Below are 23,075 nucleotides of genomic sequence, written 5' to 3'. Positions count from 1 at the left end.
GGTATATGCAAAACCCAGGAAAGTCAGATAACATTTCTTCTGGCTAAAGATTGCAGACAGTATGCACTTACATGTGCTCATTTTAAAGATTTTTACTCTAAGCCTATGGTAGACCATCCCCTTACTTATACTTGAGAAGTCTTGGATATTATGGGGGAGATTTACCAAAGCAAGCATGAATTCGAATCCCGAATGGAAACGAAAATTTCGCGACTTTTTCGTCGCCGCCGCAACTTTATCGTATTTTGCGCGACTATTTCATCACCGGCACGCCTTTATCGTATTGAACAATCGTAAACGGGGGAAAAACCTTTCTGACTTTGCATGATTTTGGAAGCCTCACAGAGGAATAAATGGCACTCTGCAGCTCCAACCTGGCCCAAGGAAAGTCACGATACTGAAGTTTGAATGAATCCGAAACGTTCGTACTCAGCACAACAATACGATTTTTTCGCGACGGCGATGAAAAAGTCGTGAAAAATATACAAAAAAGTCGCGATGGTGACGAAATAGTCACAAAAATACTGATCATTACGAAAAAAACGCATTTAGACGCATTTGAAGCGTTCGTGCCTTAGTAAATCTCCCCCTATGTCTATGGACTTTTTTGCATAGATATTTCAATTATATTTTAATATATTTATTGTCATTTTGGATAGACTAATGAAGATAGTACATCTTTTACTTCTTCCTGGCCTTCCCTCTGTGACCACTACAGTCAAAGTATTCAAATTATTTAAAGGAGATTTTTTGTTTGCATGGATTATTATTTTGGATCGTGGTTCCCAATTCACTTCTCCCTTTATGTCAGGGTCTCCAGATCCAGTTATCTTTGTATACAGCCTTTTACCCACAGATTAATGATCAAATGGAGTCTACTCCATTTGTGTTTTTCTACTTATGCCAAGACAATTGGTCCTCTTTTGTACATTTAGATGAATTTACTTATATTAACTTATGTACTTATCTACAAAACTCACTTCTGCCTCTACAAGAGATTTTACTCATAAAGGGTCTCATAGTAGCTGTCTACAGTGGTTAATGTTAATGGAACAGTGTCTAATTCTATCTTGGCAAAGGCTGCAGATCTCAGTGCCCTTTGTATAGCTATTTTGCTATCTATATGTGTATCTGACTCTGCATATGCAGTTTGAGTGGTTCATACTGCTATCTGCCAGAAAGAGGATTTCTCACCTCATCTGGCTGTCAAATATCTCACAAATATCTAATACAATGCATTTTGTCATGTGTAAATGAAAGCCTCTCCATTTCAATTGCATTGTAAAGTGTAATCCTAATGGTGCTTGGAGGTGCAAAAGCAAGCTAATTGCACCCACATTTCTGCTCTTCCCTTGCACATTGTCTTTTTGATTAAAGATAAAAAGGGACAGGGTCAGGGAAGTGTCCAAGAGTATTCATGGGCACCTTGGTTATCTACAGTTTGTCAGCAGTACATTCCTGGTACAGCAGTATATGTACCTAGTTTACAACTGCCTCCCCTTTTATTCTAAATGAACTTTGTAGAGATGCCTAAATGTTTAACAAACAAATATCTTCTTGTGTTGATCAGTTTTCAGGATGAGTAGAGGTATACCCCCACAATTAGATGTCATGCACCAACTTTAGTGATGTGTTTGTTTAGAGAAATGGTTCAGGAAAATGTTTTTTTGGTAGGACTGCTTTTTAAAGAACATTACACTTTGAGAATCACCTCACTATAAAAAAATGAGTTGTCCCCATTTAAGATTGTCTTTGGTAGGCCCCCGAGGACCCCTTCTACTTTGGGGGTGATAAAGGCAACACTGCAATCAGAGCAATATAATGTGCTCAGATTTATTGCATAAATGTCAATAAAATTTCCTTTTTTAAATTGCAGACAATATGAGAGCAGTAAAACCAGTAGAGTCTACAGAGGAGGATCACTCCTTACAGCCCAGAGATTGGGCCAGATAAAGCCAAAATCATAATAAGAAGACAACTTTGGCTTCAAAGTGGAGAGGCTCTTAGAGGTCTTGCTCTGCACTCTGTTGGCAGTAAAACCCAAAGGTAAATACTGGATTTTCATTGTAAACAGGTGTCCTCACCTGAATCTCTCCCCGGATTACTGCAATCTTCTTGTTATTTTTCTGCCGACAATTGCCCTGATTATTTATTTTTGCTATATGTTACATTGCATTCATTAGCAATAATTTTAAATGTTTTAGAATTGCTGCATCTTTGTACATTTCCCATATTCTTATAAAGCAATACATTTTCTTAGCCTGTATCCGCACACATTAGAAAGCTATAAATGTGCTCATACGCATCTCTGCTGAACAAGTATAGGTCTGTTTCCTGCCTTAGCATCCCCTACTCCCCTTAAACGAATGACAGACATCTGTATTTATCCCACAAGTAACTGAGCATGCAGAAAGCTTTTATCAGGTGTTTGTAGTAAAGCTTCCTCACATTACTCTTATCTGCATTTTCTTACCTATCCTTTTCAAACTTTTACTTTGCCTGCACACACTGATTTAATCTTTGGCAGAAGGGTATATTCTTTGGTGACTATGGATTACATAGTTACATTGTTTAATTGGGTTGGAAAAAGACCATCAAGTTTAATCCCTCCAAATAAATTTAAAGATCTTAGCATTACAATAGCCTTTGATACTATGCTTGTTTAAGAAATCATTCAAGCAAAGATTGTAGTAGTAACTGTTACTTGGGAACATTGGTACCTACTTTGTGGTTTAATAATAACTAAAATCTAAATAATGTCCAAAGCACATAATGGCAAAGTGGGAAGCCTCTAATACTATACTATAGTACTGTTTGATATGGCTTAGTATATGTTATATTAAGAAAGCCTTTTACTGGTGTCTGAGTTTGTTACTTGATACCAATGAGCATGATAAGTCATTCTTATAGTAGCAGATTAATTAAAACCTAAAATAATGAAAGAGTTAATACAGCACTGTTTAGTACTTTACTGCAGGGCAAGGTTGTATCCGTACTATTGTTGATACTGCAAGTTGTGCTTACAATCTATCATTAATGGAGAAGGAAAGGTACAACCACTGGAGGGGTGCCAAATTGTTAGGCACCCCCCAGTGTTTGTAATTGCTTATCTTATACCCCGGGCTGGTGCTTCTGTTAGGCCAAAACCACGCCAGCCGTTAAAGTCGAACTTTAACAAGAAAGTCAGCATTTTCACCTTACTGTGCACGCGCCGACCCTGGGATTCGAAAGAACAAACACAGGAGAAAGAGGATCGCTGTCTCACAGTCCCCCCAGGTGACTGGAGTGGTTTTCTTCTAACAGGAGCACCAACCCGGGGTATAAGGTAAGCAATTACAATCACTGAGGGGTACCTAACATTTTGGCTCACCCTGTGATTTTACCTTTCCTTCTCCTTTAACATTATACACATGCCTTATACCAGTGGTTCTCAACCTTTGGGTCGAGACCCCTTTGGGGGTCGAATGACCCTTTCAAAGGGGTTGCCTAAGACCATCGGAAAACACATATTTCCGATGGTCTTAGGGATCATTTTATGGTTGGGGGTCACCACAACATGAGGCACTGTATTAAAGAGTTGCGGCATTAGGAAGGTTGAGAACCACTGCCTTATACTATATACTGTATATGCACTGAATGCATTTGAGTACCTCTGAAGGGTTTAGGCAGTATGTGGGGTGTGTGGTTTGTCTGGTGTGCCGACTTTTCATGCCAATTAGCATGCCACGTCACTTATAACCGTTTTACCCACAGTTCCAAGTCATTACCAGCAGTATAAGAATTTTGTTTTCTTTTGACACCTTTAAACAAAAGGCAGTTGGTTTAGGAGTTTTAATAAATTGATGGAATGTTTCTTAGGTAAATGCAGGCTTTGCTCTCCTCCTCATGCTCACTATCTGTTAGGTGTTGGAACTGGACCTTTCTTGAATATAACATGGCACTGTGAATAAACTGAAGCTTTTTTGTAAGTAAAAGGACTACTGTAGCAATTTATGAAGCCCATGTGTAATTAGCAGAATTCATCAGGAACATTAATCCTTTCATTAACAAGATGTGGTACAAACATGCTATTTTAAGAACTAAGGACATTCAGATATCAGACATTAACATTTCTTGTATCATATTCCCTGGCATTTAAATCTTTGAACACATCTGTTCAAAGAAATCCTGTTATCAAATGTATAACGCATTTCAAGCCTGATGAACTCTTCATCACCTATTTGTTGATTTGTTGTTACAGGTCCTTAAATCTGCAACTGTCTTTTAAAGCGATCATTGTAGCCTTTCTATATATACTGTATATACAGGTAAAGAGGCGGCTCTACCAAAAGCTGTTGATTCCATTTGTTGTACAGTACCTTGTTCCAATACAATTTAATGTTAAAGGGGACCTGTCACCCTAAGAAATAATTCCAAATTGTTTTCTATTGTGTTTGTCAAGCAAAATAAACTTCTCCTACACTGTAGACCTACACCTACACTTATTTTCTTCAGCCTTGGAATTCACAATTGCAGTAAGCAGGCAGGCGCCATTAAAAGCTGTGCACCCTCCCAAAATCTTGTTTCTGTGCCAGTATGGAAGGACCTGATGCTCATGTCCATGCACTGGTTACAAAATTAGTTGGCAAGAAGGGATGGGGAATGTGAGGGGTGCAGCAACATCTAATAAGTTCTAAATTGAAAGTGAAAGTAGCTGTCTGCCCCATCTCTATGCCTAAGGCATAGAGGTGAGGTAAGCAATATATGATTGACAGCTGTGATTTTTAAATGCTTTTATAATGGGTATGGATGTGTTAATAAAAAAATGACTTTTGGTTTTATATTTAATTTGAAAAAGGCTTTTGTTATACAGCTTTTTATGCCTGTGTGACAGGTCCACTTTAACTAAACTTACTTTGAAGATTAGATAATGACTGATGCAGTTTTGGGAATATCCAACTCAATCCAATATGTTTAAAAAGATGCAACTCATACAAATATTAGATAGTAGGCTTAAAGTGTTTGTCTCCCCTCACAATCATGCAGTTCCTCATTCATTCAGGTACATTTTTTTCTATATTGTCTTTATTGGTGTAGCTTTCTGAATAAAGCTCTCTTTGTTCTGTATACACTTCATGGCTATGATTACACTTTATTCTAATAGCACTGTACCCAAGTGTGACCTCTATGTCTATAAATTACTAATATGCAAGATTATATGGCTGTGCGTGCCACTTACAGGATAATGCAACCCTTACTGTAAATTACAACTTTATGAGAAATCCCCAGTGTTCTCTTATCAGGCATAAGACTTCAAGCTAAAATAAATATATGTCACATGAACCCCATGTAATACAATATTATAAATGTACAAGCACATTTAATGCATGACCTAAATTTTATCCATATGATATTTGTTACTACGTTTCTGTCTGTTTCAAGGTATAATACATCCCTGTATATTGTATCTACAGATGCAATTTTGTATATCAATGCATAAACAACAACAAAAAAAAAATTCTACAGTGGAATTTTGAGGGTTATTATAACATCACTTCTAATGGAATAGAACTTACAGCTTTCATTAAAAACAACACCTTTCTTTCAAACCTTTGATTGACAGAATAGTCAATGTGTTGAAAAAGACATCCCAAATCTTTAAAAAGACAGCAATATCTATGGAACATGCATTTTCACTGTGCAGTGTTGACATTTTTTAATGAATTTCACTTTAATGCAAATAATGTCATGCTTATTTTTTATATTAATCCGGAGTATAGGTAACATTCAACACCATTTAATCTGGTGCTGTGTAAAACTCCTTATTCCACCTGATTACCTGTATAACTCCAATGGCTGAACTACCATTGTAAATTACTGTTTAATTATGCTCTTGTATACTGCGCAAGCCTGCTCTACAAACCAGTGAACATTAACATTCACAGTTCATTTACCTCTTTTCTCTGTTGACTTCTAAACAGGCGGTTGATAATGAAAGTCTGAATGAGCAATTTGTGAACACAACTGAACATTCTTTCTACTAATATGCAAGCCATATAACAATTGCTCCATTTTCCCATAAAGTGGATGCATCTTGTTTTAAATTGTGAGACAGTTATACTAGCAGTCTGCTGAAAGATGATTGCACTTAAAGTGAGCTGCTCTGGCTGGAATTTCTTATATACAGCATGGGACAAATAAAAGCAAAAAAAAGGCAACTAAAATGGGAAACCTGCTAAAAAAAAACTTGAAATTATTACATATACATAATAAATAAATATATACATAATAAATAAATATATATATATATATATATATATATTTATTATGTATATGTAATAATTTTAAGTATATATATATATATATATATATATATATATATATACAGTATATATACACACACATAACTTTACACATATAAGGGGATAAAAGGGGTTTTAACAAAATTAGTTTGGTAATTAATATGTCTGGCCAGTGGGTGGTAGTGTAGAGTTAAATTAGATAGATGTTATAGTGTCCAGCCACAAAAGGGAGCTTGAGAGAAGAAGGAAACTCCTAAAAAGTTCTAGAAGGGTGTGGCAAGGAGGGTATAAAATGAGTCAGGATACAGGGGCCATTGTGAGTCATGGGAGAAACATCTACTGGAGAGGCACCTGTAAAGAAGACCTATACTCAGTAAAGGAAAGTTTAACCAGCATAGAATAGGTGTGTTATAGCACATGTAGTAGTGTGAGAAAGTTTAGGGCAGTGAGTATGGACAGCTAAAAGCCCCACCAAGGAGTGAGTGGGAGTAGTTTCCCAGCTGGTACCCTGCAAGTTAGGGTTGAAGTGTGGAGTACCAAAGTAGTGTAGCCCCTGGGGTATTCCGCAGAGATCAATAAGGTGTTGTGATCCATCAGAAGTGCCTGGCAAAGCTGTTTTCGTGGGCTCAGCTCTGAAGAGGGAAATGTGTTACCTGGCATGACACTGGAGGCTGATAGTAAGGATAGAAGAAAGAACAGTAATAAGAGTGAGTAAAAATTACTGAAAATAATTATAATGAGTAATAAACCTTAATTGTGTAACTAAGTGTTAAATAAAAACTAAAGCTTAACTAAAGAAGTACACTAGGAATTATGTACATTATGTTTGGGCTTCTGTACCAGCCCAAGGCAACCACAGCCCTGCTCATTTATCCTTGCATCTTCTTCTACTTCCTTTCATTTAGTGTGAGCAATGGTAAACAGAGGGAATTACCCCCTAGACACATTGCAAACTACCTTTCACCTATGGAATCAGAGACCTCTGCTTGGAAGAGATCAATAACAAAATATTAAGGATAGTGGTTTTCTCTAAATATATGCTGAGAACCTGACATATCTTTAATAATATAAAAGACTTAAATCAACAACTCACAAGTTTTTGCAGTTGTTTACCAATTAAAGTTGCACCAGAAGCACTGGACTCCATCAAGTCAAGGGACTCAGCAAGTGATAATTGTAGCTACTGATTGTAGCTACTTTGAGGTGAGACTTCCATTGACCAGACAACTGGTGTCAACATAAATGTACCTACACTGGAGATAAATACTATTACCCTGCAGTACAGGCAAGAAAAAATAAGTACAATGAGGGTGACAGTTGGGGGAGGTAAACTCCTTGGTTTAATGATTAACATTCAGTCCCTTAAGTTCATTTGTTGAATGATTTCCTGCAAAGCAATCCTAATGCTATTTATACTAATAACAAGGTATTGATGAAATAGGCTTAAAAGCTGTGGGTTATCAGGGGTCACACTGACCACTCTTTTGCTACATCAGGTAAAGGAGAACATCAGGCATCAGAAAATATTGAAATAGTCCTTTCATGAAAAAACACTTTTAGTATGCTATAGAATGTTATATTCTTAAAGGGGTAGTTCACCTTTAAAATACACTTTTAATATTATATGATGTAGACATTGATATTCTGTGACAATTTGCAATTGGTCTTCATTTTTTTATTTTTTTAATGGTTTTTAAGTTATTTAGCTTTTTGTTTAGCAGCTCCCCATTTGGTATTTTAGTAGCTATCTGGTTGCTGGGGTCTTATTTACCCTAGCAGCCAAGCAGTGGGAATATGAATAGTAGAGGGCCTGCATAGAAAGATAAGTAAGAAAAAGAAACAATAATAATAAAATTGTAGCCTCCCAGAGAAATAGTTTTTAGCTAGAAAACCATAAAAAATAAATCATAAAAACCAATTGCAAAGTTACTAGGAAAAAGGCATTCTATAACATACTAAATTTTTTCTTAAATTTACAAATGTAAAGTTTTTTTGTTTTATAGTTTTTTTTAACTATTTCCTTCTGCCTCTTTCAGTTTCAAATGTGGGTCACTGCCTCAGGTAGTCAAGAAATGATTGCACTATGAGGCTAAAATGTTATTGTTGCTTCATATTACTAATCTTGTTATTCAGGCCCTCTCCTTTTCATATCCCAGTCTGTCATTAAACTACTGCCTGGTTGCTGGGGTAAATTGGACCATAGCAACCAGATAGCTGCTGGAATTCTAAACTGGGCAGCTGATGAATAAATAATAGATGGTGGCGGGGCTTTTGTTAGGCTAATGGCAGACGAGGCATCTGGTGTATATTTTCGGCAAGCCGAAAATCGCTTGCCGAAAATATCGTCATCCGCCTCCTACCTGTGCCTGCACCCAAATGAATGAGATACACTTGGGTGCAGACACATGTAGCCGAAATACGCATAAAAACACGAGACTTTGCATTTTCTCTTGTTTTTATGCGTATTTCGGCTAAATGTGCAGGCACAGGTAGGAGGCAGATGGCTATATTTTCGGCAAGCAATTTTTGGCTTGCCGAAAATATACGCCAGACGCCTTGTCTGACATTAGCCTTAGGTTTCATACACATGGGCATTTCTCCTGCATTACACCTGTGTTTAGTGCTTAGTTGCGCCTGTGTCAGTACTGGCAGATAAGAAAGAATGAATTGCATTTCGTCCTGTGCCCCACTCTGGTGGAACGCAAGGTGAAATGCTGATGTTTTAAAGGCCCTAGAGTTGAGTTAAATGCATTTAATTCTGGAAAATTAGGAACAACAAAAATAAACACATAATTTAAGGGCCACTATCATGAGGATTAAATTTAACTGTGCTTAAAAATGAGTGCTAGTACTGAGACATGCATTTACTGTCAGGCGTTTTAATGGTCTGATTCTTTATCAGAACCTAATAAGCACAGGGCAAATCGTTAGATTCTCTTTTATAAACACTGGGACAATTTGCGCCTTGGCAGTAACCCATGTTGTAAACCAAGTGTGTTCTGCACAATGTATTTGGGCTTAATACTAAGCACAAGCTCAGCCATTCACATATTAGGGCTCATACAAATGAACGTTTCTTCCTGTGCTCCCCTAGGGTGACGTTCTCCTACCTTCTACCAGAGGGGAGCATGCATCCCATTCTTGCTAATGGGGTTGTACACAGGCGTTTGTAAGCGCTGAATGCCAGTGAAATGCAACAAGTTGCATGTAGTGATTATATGTGCCTGTGTTAGTACAGCTCCATTAGTAAGAGTGGGATGCGTTTCTTTCTGCGCTCCCTGCAGTGAAATGCAGTAGAAAGTCACCACAAGGAAGCACAGGAAGAAATGTTAGTAGTACGAGCACTTAAGATATTGATAATCCTACTAATGACATAGTCAGGTTTACAGTTAAGGAACATAAATTAGCAACTACTTGCTGACTACTTTTAGTAGGGTAACTTTTTGCATTTTATTTTTCTATGGGGCACGACATGCAGATTACAAATTGTAGTGCAGGTGGTGTTCTACATTGTTCTACACATATATATCTCCAAGTAGCTTCTGTAGTATTGCCTTCACTGCATTTACATTTTGATTCAAAGCAAAGGGTAACAAAACATTAAATCATGCCTATGCAGTGAAACCCAGAAACACATTCCTCTGAACTAGTTTTGTTGGGAGAAAAAAAGAAATACACAGAGACATGTCTCTTTGTTATTGCCCGGGTTCTTACATCTGAATATGTCCCCTGATTTTTCAAGGATTTAACAACCCACCCCTAATAAAAGGTAAACCAGTCATTTAAAAAAGGTTTTTTTCTATCCTAGCTTGGTAAAAAGGGGCTCATATTTGTTTTTAAAATCCACTAAGCTAAATGTGCCTCAGCTGTGTGCTCAGGTGCACTGATTGAAAATTTCAATAGACCCTTTTCTAAAGACACTAAGCATTGGTCTTTGGAGCTGTAGTGCTAACACATGCAAACCCCTCTTTAGAATTACAGTCTGCCATTGTTTCTATAAGTGGTTGTGGAGCTAGTTCTGAGCCCACCAACAGGGCATGTACTCTCTAGTGTTGTAGGATTTGGGGTACACTTGCAAATACTGTCCTAGGAATGCTGTGGATGACTGCACATGTCTTCTGACACTGGAATACAAAGCCCATGTAATACCTGAGAGAAACCTTACTCTGATAAGGTAACAAATCATTGTACTGTATCTGATTTTACTGTGATTTCAGATTGTAAATTCTCTTTAAGCAGGACCCTTTGTAATCTGTTTTTAAATTGTTGAAAAGTGCTACATAACTTGTTGGAACTGTATAAATAAATGGCAATGGGATGCTAGTTTAGGTACCTGCCAAGCACTCTGATTTTACAGCCCAGTATTGAGAGGAGCCAGGACAGTTTAGATACCTTTGAATGACTAAATAGAGCACCTTTTTGCACTTAATATAAAACACTGCTGCTGTGTATAATTATGGTATAGATGTGTGGTCTCCGTGTGGCACAGAGTAACTGCATTAGCAGTCTGGGGGGAGCAATTTCGTTATGCTTCAGATGAGTATTAAATCACTTAGGGGCACACAATCCAGCCCTTTAGTGCTCTTGTGTCTGGGGAATAGTGTAGAGCACAGGGGTAGCAAATGCAAGACAGCCCTGTTCTTACACCTGCTATAGGGCAGGCAGGAAGAATAGGGCTTCTTTTTAGCTCAGTGCTGGAGCTTTATTGCTACTTCTGTGGCATGGGGCGGATCATTTCTAAACTTTTTACGCAACTCTAAATTATTCACATGGAGAACAAAGAACAATTGCCATGCTCACACAAATAACTAATCTAATTTGCAACTGTACATCTCACTGGGTGTGGTACCATGGCCCCAGCATGAAGTAAATCACCCCTTGGGACAACAAAACCAATACCTCCAATCATGGGGACCCACACTACTTCTTACCAGGACCCTCACCCATAGCAGGTCAGTTTAAGTAGTCAACTGACCACCTGGGTGTTAGACCATACAAATGAAGTAGATTGGGGCCCCAATTAAAAACATGGCTGGCCATGCCCCACCTTTTATTCATAAAGCCATTCAGTCACACCCATAACTTACAAACCTCTCCCACCCTACAAGACCCACTTCTTTACTGCAAGCAAATTGGACCTTTGTGTCTTTGGGGCCCACTAACTGGACTCCTCCTGTCCCATGAAGGCAGCTCTGCCTCTACAAACACAATTATACTCCCTGCTCCCTTTCAAGTGTACAGTGTAAATATGAATGCATCTTCAAGTGTCAGAAAAGTTTATTGTGAAACAGATGTTTCAGACTGATACTTGCTTTTTTCCAGATAAAGCTGTTGAGACACTGATTATGAACACAGACCTGAAGTTAAAAAAAGGAAAAAGCAACAACTTCCATCATCTTCAGCCATCAGCCAGCTGGAAGTGCAGATCACTGTATTATTAGCTTTGAAATCCAATTATTAATCCCTAGGAGGCAAGGGAGAGTTGCTGGGCCTTAGGCAAATGGTGGATTTTGTCATGAAAATGCTGACGTAAGCATTTTTGTTCTACAATCCGCTCTGTGTGAGCACTCACAGGCCGATCCTGTGCTTAAGGCAGCAGATTTGGCTTTTCTCCACAAAGGTATCTACATCACTGGACGTAACCACTCATCTGCCATTAGCTAAAGAGAAAAATAATTACAAAAGGAGAGCAGTTAGAGCCATTTTATATTACATTTATATATGAGGTCTATGTCTAACTATGTCAAACTAACCTTAATCTAAGTATTTGGACCTCATATAAGTATGTGTAGCATGTGTCATTTTAAAATACTTGTTACTCATTGCAATAAAAAAAAGTTTATACTATAAAGATTTTTTAAATGGTTTAGACAGATGGTAATAATGATGGTAATAATAACTGTAATACTTACCCCCCCCCCCCCTTCCTGCCCCAAATATGATTCATCCATAATCACACCCAGCCATTCAGATACAGGTCTATTTTTGTCTTTAGTGGGAAGGGAGGATTTGTAATGTAGATACTTAGAATTTGTCAAACCTCCCATGATTCTCAGCTGTCAGCTTAGAATCAAATAAAGAATATATGTACATTATACGCTTTCCCCCTGGATGGAGTATTTAACAACCAGTATGTCCAATTTTAATAAGAAAAACTACAAGATCTGCAAAGAAGATTACATATGTTAGAACAATGTGAAATGGAGGTACAGCTCCTGAACTTCTGCAGGATATTGAGAGTTGTAGTTCTGCCAAAAGTGCAGAGCCACAGACAACAGATAAAATGCTCTTGTGGAGAATGTTATATCGTGTTCATATAATGCAATATATTATAGATGAATGAGCTGTGCAGCCACAACATTAATACCTATGCTTCAGTCCAATTCCATTTCTCTTTTAGAATGTGTTTTTTCCTATTAAATAGTGACTTGGTTGTACATTAAGATACTTGCTGCTATTCTTGTAAAAAGGGATTATAATGTAGAGACTTTTACATGATTTTAAGCAGATGGCTGAGAAAGATGGGAGTTGCAGTCTGAGTCAATTGCCATTTACATTAAACATTCATCCCTCGTGCTCAAGAAAGAGGGGAGGAATTAGCCATAGTTCATTCTCATTTTAGTTCTGACATCATTTGCTATTAAGATCTGGATCCCATATGAACATTCATTTTAGTTTGATGCAGATCCTGAAAACTCTGCTGAACACCACCTGATATTTGTCAGGTACCAGGATCCAGGGCTGGAACTATGGGCACGCATCAGAGGCACCTGTTAGGGTGGAAAAGGGGGGTATAGTTAAATGTTTATTGTAGTATGCACAGCAGAAAACTATAAGAGCAGTTTATGATTAGATCAGTTCCTTGCCACGCCTCACCTTTTATCATGTCATCTGGTCTGGGAGGGGGGCAGAGATTGCCACTTTTTCCTTGGCCCCCAGTCTGTCTGGATACAGTAAGGATATAATACAGTGTTCAGTGTGAGCCTGGGGTTTCATCCAGGCACTTGACGATCCCCTAATATGGACAACATAGGAGTGGTCTGCCAGCTGTCAGTGAGCTCTACATGCTGCTCTTTAACTTTCCATCCTCTGATCAATGCAGGGAACAGAAGGAAAAAAATATCCAGGAGCCTCCCTCCTCTTACTCCTCCCTGCAACTTCCCCATCTCTCCCTCCCCTCTCTGCCATCAGGGGAATAAATCAGAAAAGGAAGCGGAGAGAGGGAGAGTGTGAGATCTGTTACTAAAGTAACACTGATGGCGGCTGATCAGATCTGGCTGCCAGAGTAACAAGCACTGGGTCCTTGGCTCTGTATGTACTCTACAGGCTTCTGTTTGTTATTTTCCATTATTCCTGCTCTGGATAGGGATCTGCCCGTTAGATGGTGAAGATGGCTGCTTCCTGGTTGCTAATCTTTAGTCTCACACTTTTCCAGTCCTTGCTGATATGCCCTTCATCTGAGGAATACTTTCCCTCCGCATCAACGTGAGTACCGGAGTTTCTCTCTTTGATCACGGGCACTTCTCCTGGCTGGACTTCTGGTCCTTCAGTGCTGGTGCAACAAGGTTTTCATTAAATGAAGCAAAGTGTAACAATTCTGCTAAAGAGATAACTGTATATGTGTGTATATGTATCTGTGTATGCGTGTGTATACAATAGTCAGCTCTTGCTGTCCTTATGCACAATAACTTTGTTTTCTACCTCAGCATAATGGGTGTGAGAATATTTTGCTATTGTACGAATACAGCCTGAGCTTATCCCATATCTCCATTTGCTTTCTATGCTAGCCACGAGATACGCTCAGTGGAGTCAAAGCCAGGTGTGGCCCTCCATCTGCTTAACTGCAAATTTCAGATTTTGCTGACCAGTGAAAACTGGCAAAGGCTGCTGGGAGTTGTAGTTAAATAGAAATTGGAGGACACCTGTTTGGCTGCCACTGGACAGGCTGCTGATCCTAAATCCAAGTGCATTACTTTGCAGCTCTGGGAATTTGCAAGAGAGCAAAACTCAGGCTCCCTACTCTAAATATACCCAGCAGTTGAGCTGTGCTGAGAATAAAGTTTCAGCCGTCCCTTTTTATGGGAAGGTCATTTCTATGGCAGGGAGCTGCTGCTGCTGAGATCTAGCTGTTGCTGTATTCCACTTTGCTTAAACATATCCTAAATACATGCACCCTTGCTTACCCAGAGCTGAGGTAAACTCCGTCCATCACGCAGGCTTGTTATGACAGTTGTTGCTTCCTGGAGGAATATAAAGAGAGAACCCAGAAACCTTTGCTGCCTTTCGTCATAAATCAAGCGAGTGTGTGAAGCATATGTAACATTGAGATGTCAGACAGCCCCCAGCTACTAATTGTTGGAGGCATGGGGACTTCCAGTCCTTATATAAAATATATTACTTCGCTGCTACAGATAACACTGGAATCATTTGAATTGTTTAACATATAGAGCACAATCTGTTGTCTACAAAATATATCCTGGGAACATTACTGATTTTTTATTAAAGCTATGGGATAAGGAATCTACTGGAAATATTGAGTTAATGACTGTACCACAGAGGATCAAGCACAGTAAATGCACTTAGGCAAACAAAGCAGAAGTGTACGTGTTATGTTATGCCCTTCATAGCATTTGCTGCCTGGGTTGAGGCTTGTGCAGCAGAATAAAAAAAGAGTTTTCGGCGGCTGCCAGTAGTACATTTGTACAATTAGTGCTGCTTGTGTGCTGTTATAAATGGATCCCGTTCCCAGGGTTTATTCCGTTATGTATCTGACCAAGAATAATTGGCAGCATATCCTAGTAACTTGCCTTGCAAGTACAACACAGAAAGATTTGAGTGCTTTTAATTTGAATTATACTGGGCCACAAGCTTTTAAGGCAAGCTTAGGCTCTTTAAACTGTGAAAGAAAGTGGCTTATATGTCACTCCCTTTATATTTCAGTATGAATACTGTAAAGCACACTGTGAGTATTGCTACAGTATAACTGTTCTGCTTTATTGGAGTAATATGCAATTAAGCTCTTTGGAGATGTGGCCCTTTCTTTGTGATGTTTAGGGCCAGATTAGGCAATCCAATTCCCACCAGAAAGATACAGAGTGCAATCGAGGATCAAGTGGGGCAGAAAGCTTTGGAAGTGAATTACACATATAGGGAGGGAGAGTCATTTTATGAAATTGTATTTCCGAATCCCAATGGCCACATTTACATTGCATGAATTTTTCATTATCTGTAGTGAAAGGTATTTACTGTGTTCTAGGGGGTATTAGCCTCTAAACCTACTCATCTTGCTTTTGGTAAGGGTATTTAAAGTATATTGTCTTATGTAATGAGACACCGTTATTATTTCTTGTTTTTTATTTAGAAATATAACTTGGAAGGTTCCTGCCAACTTTTATTTGTAGGCACCAAATTTATATAAAAAAATGTAATTATTCAGACGTTTTACTTCTACCCAATGTCTACACCCATCTACCATTAAATATGTGGGTTTAATCAACATGGCATGTTAATATTTGCACTATAGAAGGAAAGTACTGCTTCACTCCCCACAGTGGATGGGGAAATAACAGTTTCCTGAAAATGCTGAATACACATTGGTCACTTAAGCTTCTGGCTGTCAGTAGAGACAACAGGTGGTGCTTTTTAACATGCGCTGTTTTTTTCTTTTGTGCTGCTAATAAGCAAGTCTGTACTTGGCTTCAAACATGTGGCTGTTTTGTAGTCCCCTCCTAATTGTTCAGTATATGCGTGCGTGTGTGTGTGTATATGTAAACACACATGTTTAAAATATACAGAAATGCCTATAAGGCACATTATGTGTATGAATATATATAATATGCACAGACCTCAAAACACACAGAAATTTGTTGCTAATATAGGCAGTAGTTATATGCTTTACAAACACATATTGTATCATTTGGTTTTACTTGATTAAATAAAGCCAGGTAAGCCAAATAATGGAAAGTAACTGAATAAAAGTAAGCTGCTAGACCAGTATAGTGTGTTTCTGAGGAACATCTATTTATGCTCCTTCCAGCCCACTTTACTTGCAAATTTTAAGTGTAATTGGAAGGCTATATTCACTGCTTCTGGCTGTGGTTCACCACTAAGCAAAAAGAGGCTTAGAGAACATGTAAAATGGCTTATCTTTGTATTTTGTATTCCATTCATAACTTATACAGAACATGTGTAATCCATTAGAGCCACAGAAAATGGATAAATAGATATTTAATATCAGTGTATAGTTCTAAATAAATATTTGTACATTTCATGCATGAAAGTGTGTTCATAGTTAGGATTTAGGATTGGAAAGTTCATGAATATTTAGTGCATTTTAGCAAAGGGAGAAAAACGTGGGAGCACTGTAGTAGAATTTTCCAATCTTTATCAGTAAATTAGTTATTTGAAATATTTTGTAGCGGTTTTTTTTTTTTTTTTTTTGCTCCTTTTAAAAATATGTTGCCTAATATTTAGTGTTTCTCCTTTCTGTAAATCTAGTGTGTGACACAATTTTATATTTAAAAGGTAAATAAACTGAGAATACCAAATGAAGTAGCTACAACACCTGATGGCCAGTGACACCTATCTAGCTATTGCCTATTTTTGAATCTGCATTTACAAATACATAACTTTTAATTTTTCAAGGCAATTCTTATATATTTTTGAGATAACTGACATGAATTGGAATTTAATTTATTTGTATTTAAGAAATAATACTGTATAGCTATAATGATTCATCCTTGCAGTGCAATCAGAATTATACACAATCATTTCATATATAATGCTGAAACCTATTGTCCAGAAAGCTCAGAAATTTGGGAATACCATTCTCCACAGAGCCCTTTTTATGCCCTTATTTTTAAATGGCTTCCTTTTTCTCTGTAATAACAAGAATGCTTTGCATTTGATGGTAACTAAGAAGCCTAAATCCATTCTTGTTTCAAACAATCCAATTTTTTATATATTTTTTTTTTTTTGTAGCCTTAAGGGGAAAGTGATCTAAATTATGGAGAAACCCCTTATCCATAAAACACGAGGTTGCAAGAACTCCAGATGATCGAACCCATGCCTTTAGTTGCACATTGTGTGTATATGTATATATGCATGTATATATATATGTGTACATACATATACACACATTTAATGAAATGTGCTTCCAATTTTAGACTTAATTGCTTCATTGAAAGTTGAGTATAGTATAAATTATTTTTATTATTTATAATTATGTGGGTTTTTTTATTTTTATTTCTATACCCAGTTTTTATTGTGTTAAACAGAACATGTGGAAATAATTTTATATTCACACCCTTTTGCAAAAATACTTTTTTATATTCAGCTTTGTGTTAAATAGGTGTTGTAAATGGGTAGCCGTTTTACCACATGGCATCAACAATTTCAGATACTAATACAGTTATTTGCAAATTGTGCCTCAGCACCCAGGCCTAATTAGTGCATCAGTGCAGTCAGAGAGGAAGCTGTTCTCTGTTTGTGTAACCAGGACACAACAATGGTTATATAAGTAATCAAGCAGAAGCAAAAATGGGCTTTTCTGACACTTGCTGTCTGCTACAGAAGGGGTTTATTTTCTTGCTGCTAGTAATGGGAAAGGACATCAGCTAAAATGCATGCACATATCCTAAGTAAAAACAATTGGCTCTATATAAGAGAAGCATACTGTTCCCCAGAATAATCTGATTAGTAGATCTGTCTAATTTGCATGTGGCTCCCTGAGGGCAGACAGTGAGCATGTGTTACATTAGACAGTAATACATCACCACACACTAAGAAATCAATCACAAAGCTCTTCTAGAAATGTACAGCTTTAAAACACACACACAGTGGATTTGATGACTTTGCTGGTGAATTTATTGAAGCGGGTCCAATTTGATGTTAATCCCCCCCCCTTTTTTATTTATTTATTTTAATCAGAGTTTAATCATATATCAATTCTAATTACATTTCTGCTTAGTTTGTTGAATTTGCTATCCATTTCTTTTCCCTAGGATACCGCTGTCAAGAGACTCCTTCTCTCCATATTTTTATTTAGGAATTGGATATGTAAGGCCATTTAAATATACAATAGGATTAAGAGTATGTTCTCCACACAATAGATTTGTTTCGTGGAACCATAAGCCGCTATCCTATGATGGACAGATATTAAATAGACATCTATTTTAAAATTGGATGAACCCTATCTGCTTTTATGTTCAGGTTTTAGAAATCTATCTTAACTTGCAGCTTATGATATGGATTTAATAACTGTGTTTGCATTGTATGTACATACGGCAAGATGCAAATACTCTATGATCATGTCTTTCTCAGTGTGTGTTTTGGTTTTGTTTGTGGCCAGAACATGAAATGTTGTGGATGATAATATCAATGTTCTACTCCATAGATATTACTGTATGTCTCAGTACAGAGATTGTTTGTGTTAAATTTATTTTATCTGTTGTTAGAGCTGTATAGAAGCTTTAAATGAGTTGATCCTGTTGCTATTTATATAGACAGAAACAAGATTCTCTGCACTCACCCATTATCAATATATATAGGGCTTTAAGACATTACATAAATGTATTGCAATATACTGGTTGGCCAGACAATCCCTGTTTTGTTTAAGGAGAAGGATGTTTCCTAGTAGCTAAATGCATAGAATGTCTTAGATGCTGCTGGTATTTACTCTTACTCTAAGATTTGCTTGATAAAGAATGATGGCATTTGATGTAGCTATTATCTATAATGCCCTCATTTACAAATTGCAGGGAACATTTTTTGCACATTTTTGGAAACCATTGTGCAAACTACTGTCTTTTGCACATCTGACACCTGCCCCACAGTTTGGCATCTCTGTATTAATTTGATGTGGATGAGGGGAGGGGAAGGAATTGGCACATAGACATCCTCTTCTTGCTCCCTATCCATCTGAATAACTTGCACATTCAGACATGAAAGTTAGGGTGTGCTGGCAGATGTAAGAACCTGGGTGCAAGAACATGTTAAATGAACCATAAGAGGGGAACATCCCCTTCACTTAGGGCTCTATAACCTCAACCTGAGTTCATTACAAATGACCCCCTACTGTTTTGTGTTTACACTGTTAGTATCATGCAAATTTCTTATGTATATGTAAGAGTGGGTGCATCCCAAAGGCAACTGTTCTGTAGGCTTTAAGTCATTTCCTCAGTTGCAGAGCTTATCTGAGATTTAGGGGTGTATTTATTAACATTGGAGACAAACATCACAAATGATGTTGCCCAGAGCAACCAATCAAATCTTTGCTTTTGTTTTCTAACTTGTAGGTGACCATTTTAATCTAATTTCTGATACAGGAAATATCACTGGGGATGTTTGTCTCCAATGTTAATAAATATTCTTCCTAGTAATAAGACTTAAAGTGCCAACTGACCTCATATGAAGTCAAGAAAACGGACATGAAAATGCCAAAATGAAAAAGAAAAGAGAGTGATTCACATCATGTACTCTGTAAAGAAGACATACACATGTGCTGGTTGGCCCTTGAATAAACAGGAAATCTAGAGCACATTTTAATCAGTTCTGATGAATTTTTTGTGTTGATAAGAAATTGATTGTATGCTATAGGTAGAAAAAAGTTGTCAACTGGTGTCAACTCGCATTACATGCCACACAAAATATCTGCTGCCTGGTTCTAACACCTTTGTAATTCAACATAAAAATTAATAGTCATACAGATGTATCTGTTGTCTGTTGGGGAACCAACAAGAAAGTGAAGAGGAAACTGGAGGCTTTTAGCTGGCAAAACAGGTGGTTAATTTGTCATTTGTACATTATCACTAATCGAAGTGAGAGGTTTGATGTGTACATGCCTGATCATTTGAACAAGCAGGTATAATGCAAGTGATTGCCTTATTGCAATTAAATTGAGGCAGCTCCCTCTAGCTATATTTTCAAGAAGAACCCCTGATCTTTCCTATTATCACCTAACCTTAGCTTAGTAAGCAGAAGTGCAGGGCAGGCACATGCAGTTCTGGGCTGCAGCCTTAGCATAGATGGCTGATGTGTCTGTGATTTGAATTTAAGTAGTTGATTGAGTGAGATGTTTGTCCCAGTCATGTCCTTAGCATTCAAAGGTAACCACCTTTAGAATGCCAAGGCTTTATTTATTACCCATTTTCTCAGCAAATGCTCATTAGTGGACAGTTGCTCAATTTTGCATCTATTATAATTTGCATCCAAAATATTATGCATGTGATATTTGTTTTAGACATTTTTTTCTTTCAAATACATAATAACTGTAAAGGCATAATACATTCTAGCAGTTACTACTGTACATTATGTAGATTAGAGCTGTCATAACTCTGACCCTTACCTTCAGAAAAAGAGGGTTATATTGGTGATAACTGTTGAAGTTGAGTAAGTTAAGTAAAAATGCTCATTCATCTATGACCATTAGGAACACTATTGTAAGACTATTCTTAATGACAGGTATAGATGGCATGTAAAGATTAAATAGCTGCAATCAAACATTTTTTCTTTTATATTGCTTTAAAATATAATGCATACTGCACAAAGATTTTTTTTTTTTGCATTATTGGAGGTTGCACAGTGGAGCAGGCTAAATGCTAATTGGATTATATCAGTGACAGAAGGTCAGGCCTGAGATGCAGATTGTGCTGTGCTTGCCAGTACATCGAGAAATGATGAGAAATTATAATTTATTGGAGTATCTATGAAGGCTATTCTTGTCCTGTTGAAACTAGTTCAGCCTTTTCTGCATCTATATTATGAAGAAAAATCTATCACTTCAGTCTGCTACAGAAATTAGTTTAGCAAAATATTCATTGTAGATATATATAGAAGAGAGAGAGAGAGAGAGAGAGAGAGAGACCATTATTGACTGAGCACCCAGACTATAACCTGTGTGAGTGAAGACTTCACCTGCATTATACATGCAAGTATGGGATCCATTATACGGAAACCAGTAATCCAGAAAGCTCCAAATTACAGGCCGTCTCCCATGGACTCCATTTTAAGCAAATACTTAAAAAAAAAAAAATGAAAAATAATTTGTTTTTTTCTCTAATAATAAAAAAGTACCTTCTATTTGATCCAAACTAAAACAAAATCAGTCCTTACTGGAGGCAAAACAAACCTATTTGGTTTATTTAATGTTTAAATGATTTTATATTATTATATTTACTGTATATGTTTCACAAGCCCCCTGAGTGCTCTGGATTTTACAATATATTACATATACAGGTATAGGGTCCAGTATCCAAAAACCTGTTATCCAGAAAGCTTCATTTTAAGCAAATAACTAAACTGTTTAAAAAAAAAATGTTTTTCTCTGTTATAAGAAAACAGTACCTTATACTTGAGAATTAACACTCTTCATTGAATAAAATTGCTTCTTTTTGTGTCACTTTTTACTTATTTCTAATGTTTTGGTCCACATTAGGATCTGTATTACCTTGGGAAAAGCAATTTTATTCATTGGAAATGGGTGTGTGTGTGAGATTTTATAATTCTGAAAATTTTTGTGGCACCCGGGTCAATTGTTGACATTTTGGGAGTGCTGAAGTCTTTTCGATTGCTCTCTATATATATATATATATATATATATATATATATATATATATATATATATATATATATATATATATAATGTATATACACGTCCCCAACAGGTTCCAATATCCTTGCATATACAATAAGTTGAAGAATGGACAACACACACTTTAAAGTGCAAAATTCAATGAATTACTGCTCAGATGCTTTGAGGAAGAGCCCGGCCGGGCTCGAAACATTTTGGGTACAGTATGAATTTGATCTTTTAATATACCTTTTGCACTTTAAAGTGTGTGCTGTCCATTCAACTTATTGTATATATATGTATATATGTATATATATATACATATATATATATATATATATAGCAAGAAAAAAGAGCTGCACTCACCAGGACTTGGTAAAAATATAGTAAGTTTATTTAAGCAAAGAGATCCAACGTTTCGAGCACTAACTGTGCTCTTCCTCAGGGAAAAGTTTTTTCCCTGAGGAAGAGCACAGTTAGTGCTCGAAACGTTGGATCTCTTTGCTTAAATAAACTTACTATATTTTTACCAAGTCCTGGTGAGTGCAGCTCTTTTTTCTTGCTTTATATTTTTTAGCCAGCACCCTGGGCATTTGAATTTCAATAGGGTGTGCTCCGTTTGTTCTTGCTATATATATATATATATATATATATACTGTATGTATGTATAAATATATAAATGGTTTATGCCAAACATATTTTTTGTATATATTTTGCCTATTGTTACGGCGAAACTGAAGCTAAGATTACCACTATATAGCCCACTCCCTTTATGCTTATTGGGACTGTTTTCTTACCAGCAGTCCATTATTAAGAGTGATTGTATTTGTGTAGTATGAATGCCATTATCTACTAATAAAGGACCAAATATGGGGTAGCTGCAGATTTCCTGCTAAGCTCAAGAAGCTCAAGAAATAACAAAAAACAAACTGATTAAAACACAGGCAGAAGTATGTTCAGCACAAGCCCTGTTCATATACTGTCTCTTTTATGTTAATGTAACCTATCCCTAAGCATATGTGACAATGTTTGCAATTGATTTTCTTTGTTCAAGGGTTTGTACTGAGTCGTATGAGTGTTTTCATGTTCAATCAATCATTTAAAAGGAATTTCCATCATAAAAATACATTGTTTGACAGAATTATCTAATAGATGTTACTCATTCTGGCAAAGCTGGCTATAGAGTTGGTGTAGCTTGACAAAAATAACCCAGTGACAGCATTTCT

At 37.0% G+C, this 23,075-nt stretch overlaps 1 protein-coding gene and 1 long non-coding RNA gene across 2 annotated transcripts in view; one reads left to right on the top strand and one right to left on the bottom strand.

The window, feature by feature from the left end:
- Positions 1–9,805: 9,805 nt before the first annotated feature.
- Positions 9,806–13,372, bottom strand: LOC116409748. The gene is made up of 2 exons (XR_004222001.1): positions 13,158–13,372; positions 9,806–13,051 (listed from the first exon to the last, which is right to left on the bottom strand). It is a non-coding gene; the product is annotated as an uncharacterized LOC116409748 (long non-coding RNA).
- A 99-nt stretch (positions 13,373–13,471) lies between these two features.
- cacna2d1 (calcium channel, voltage-dependent, alpha 2/delta subunit 1) overlaps positions 13,472–23,075 on the top strand; it is a 309,871-nt gene continuing 300,267 nt past the window's right edge. Inside the window, 1 exon segment of the mRNA NM_001097269.1 lies at positions 13,472–13,766. Within this exon segment, the coding sequence (NP_001090738.1) occupies positions 13,672–13,766 (95 nt within the window). The 5' untranslated portion in view covers positions 13,472–13,671.

Source organism: Xenopus tropicalis, chromosome 3 (assembly GCF_000004195.4).
Source record: "Xenopus tropicalis strain Nigerian chromosome 3, UCB_Xtro_10.0, whole genome shotgun sequence".
Classification (NCBI taxonomy): Eukaryota; Metazoa; Chordata; class Amphibia; order Anura; family Pipidae; genus Xenopus; species Xenopus tropicalis.
The sequence above is the reverse complement of the archived record's forward strand: the minus strand, read 5'-3'. Positions and strand labels throughout refer to the sequence as shown.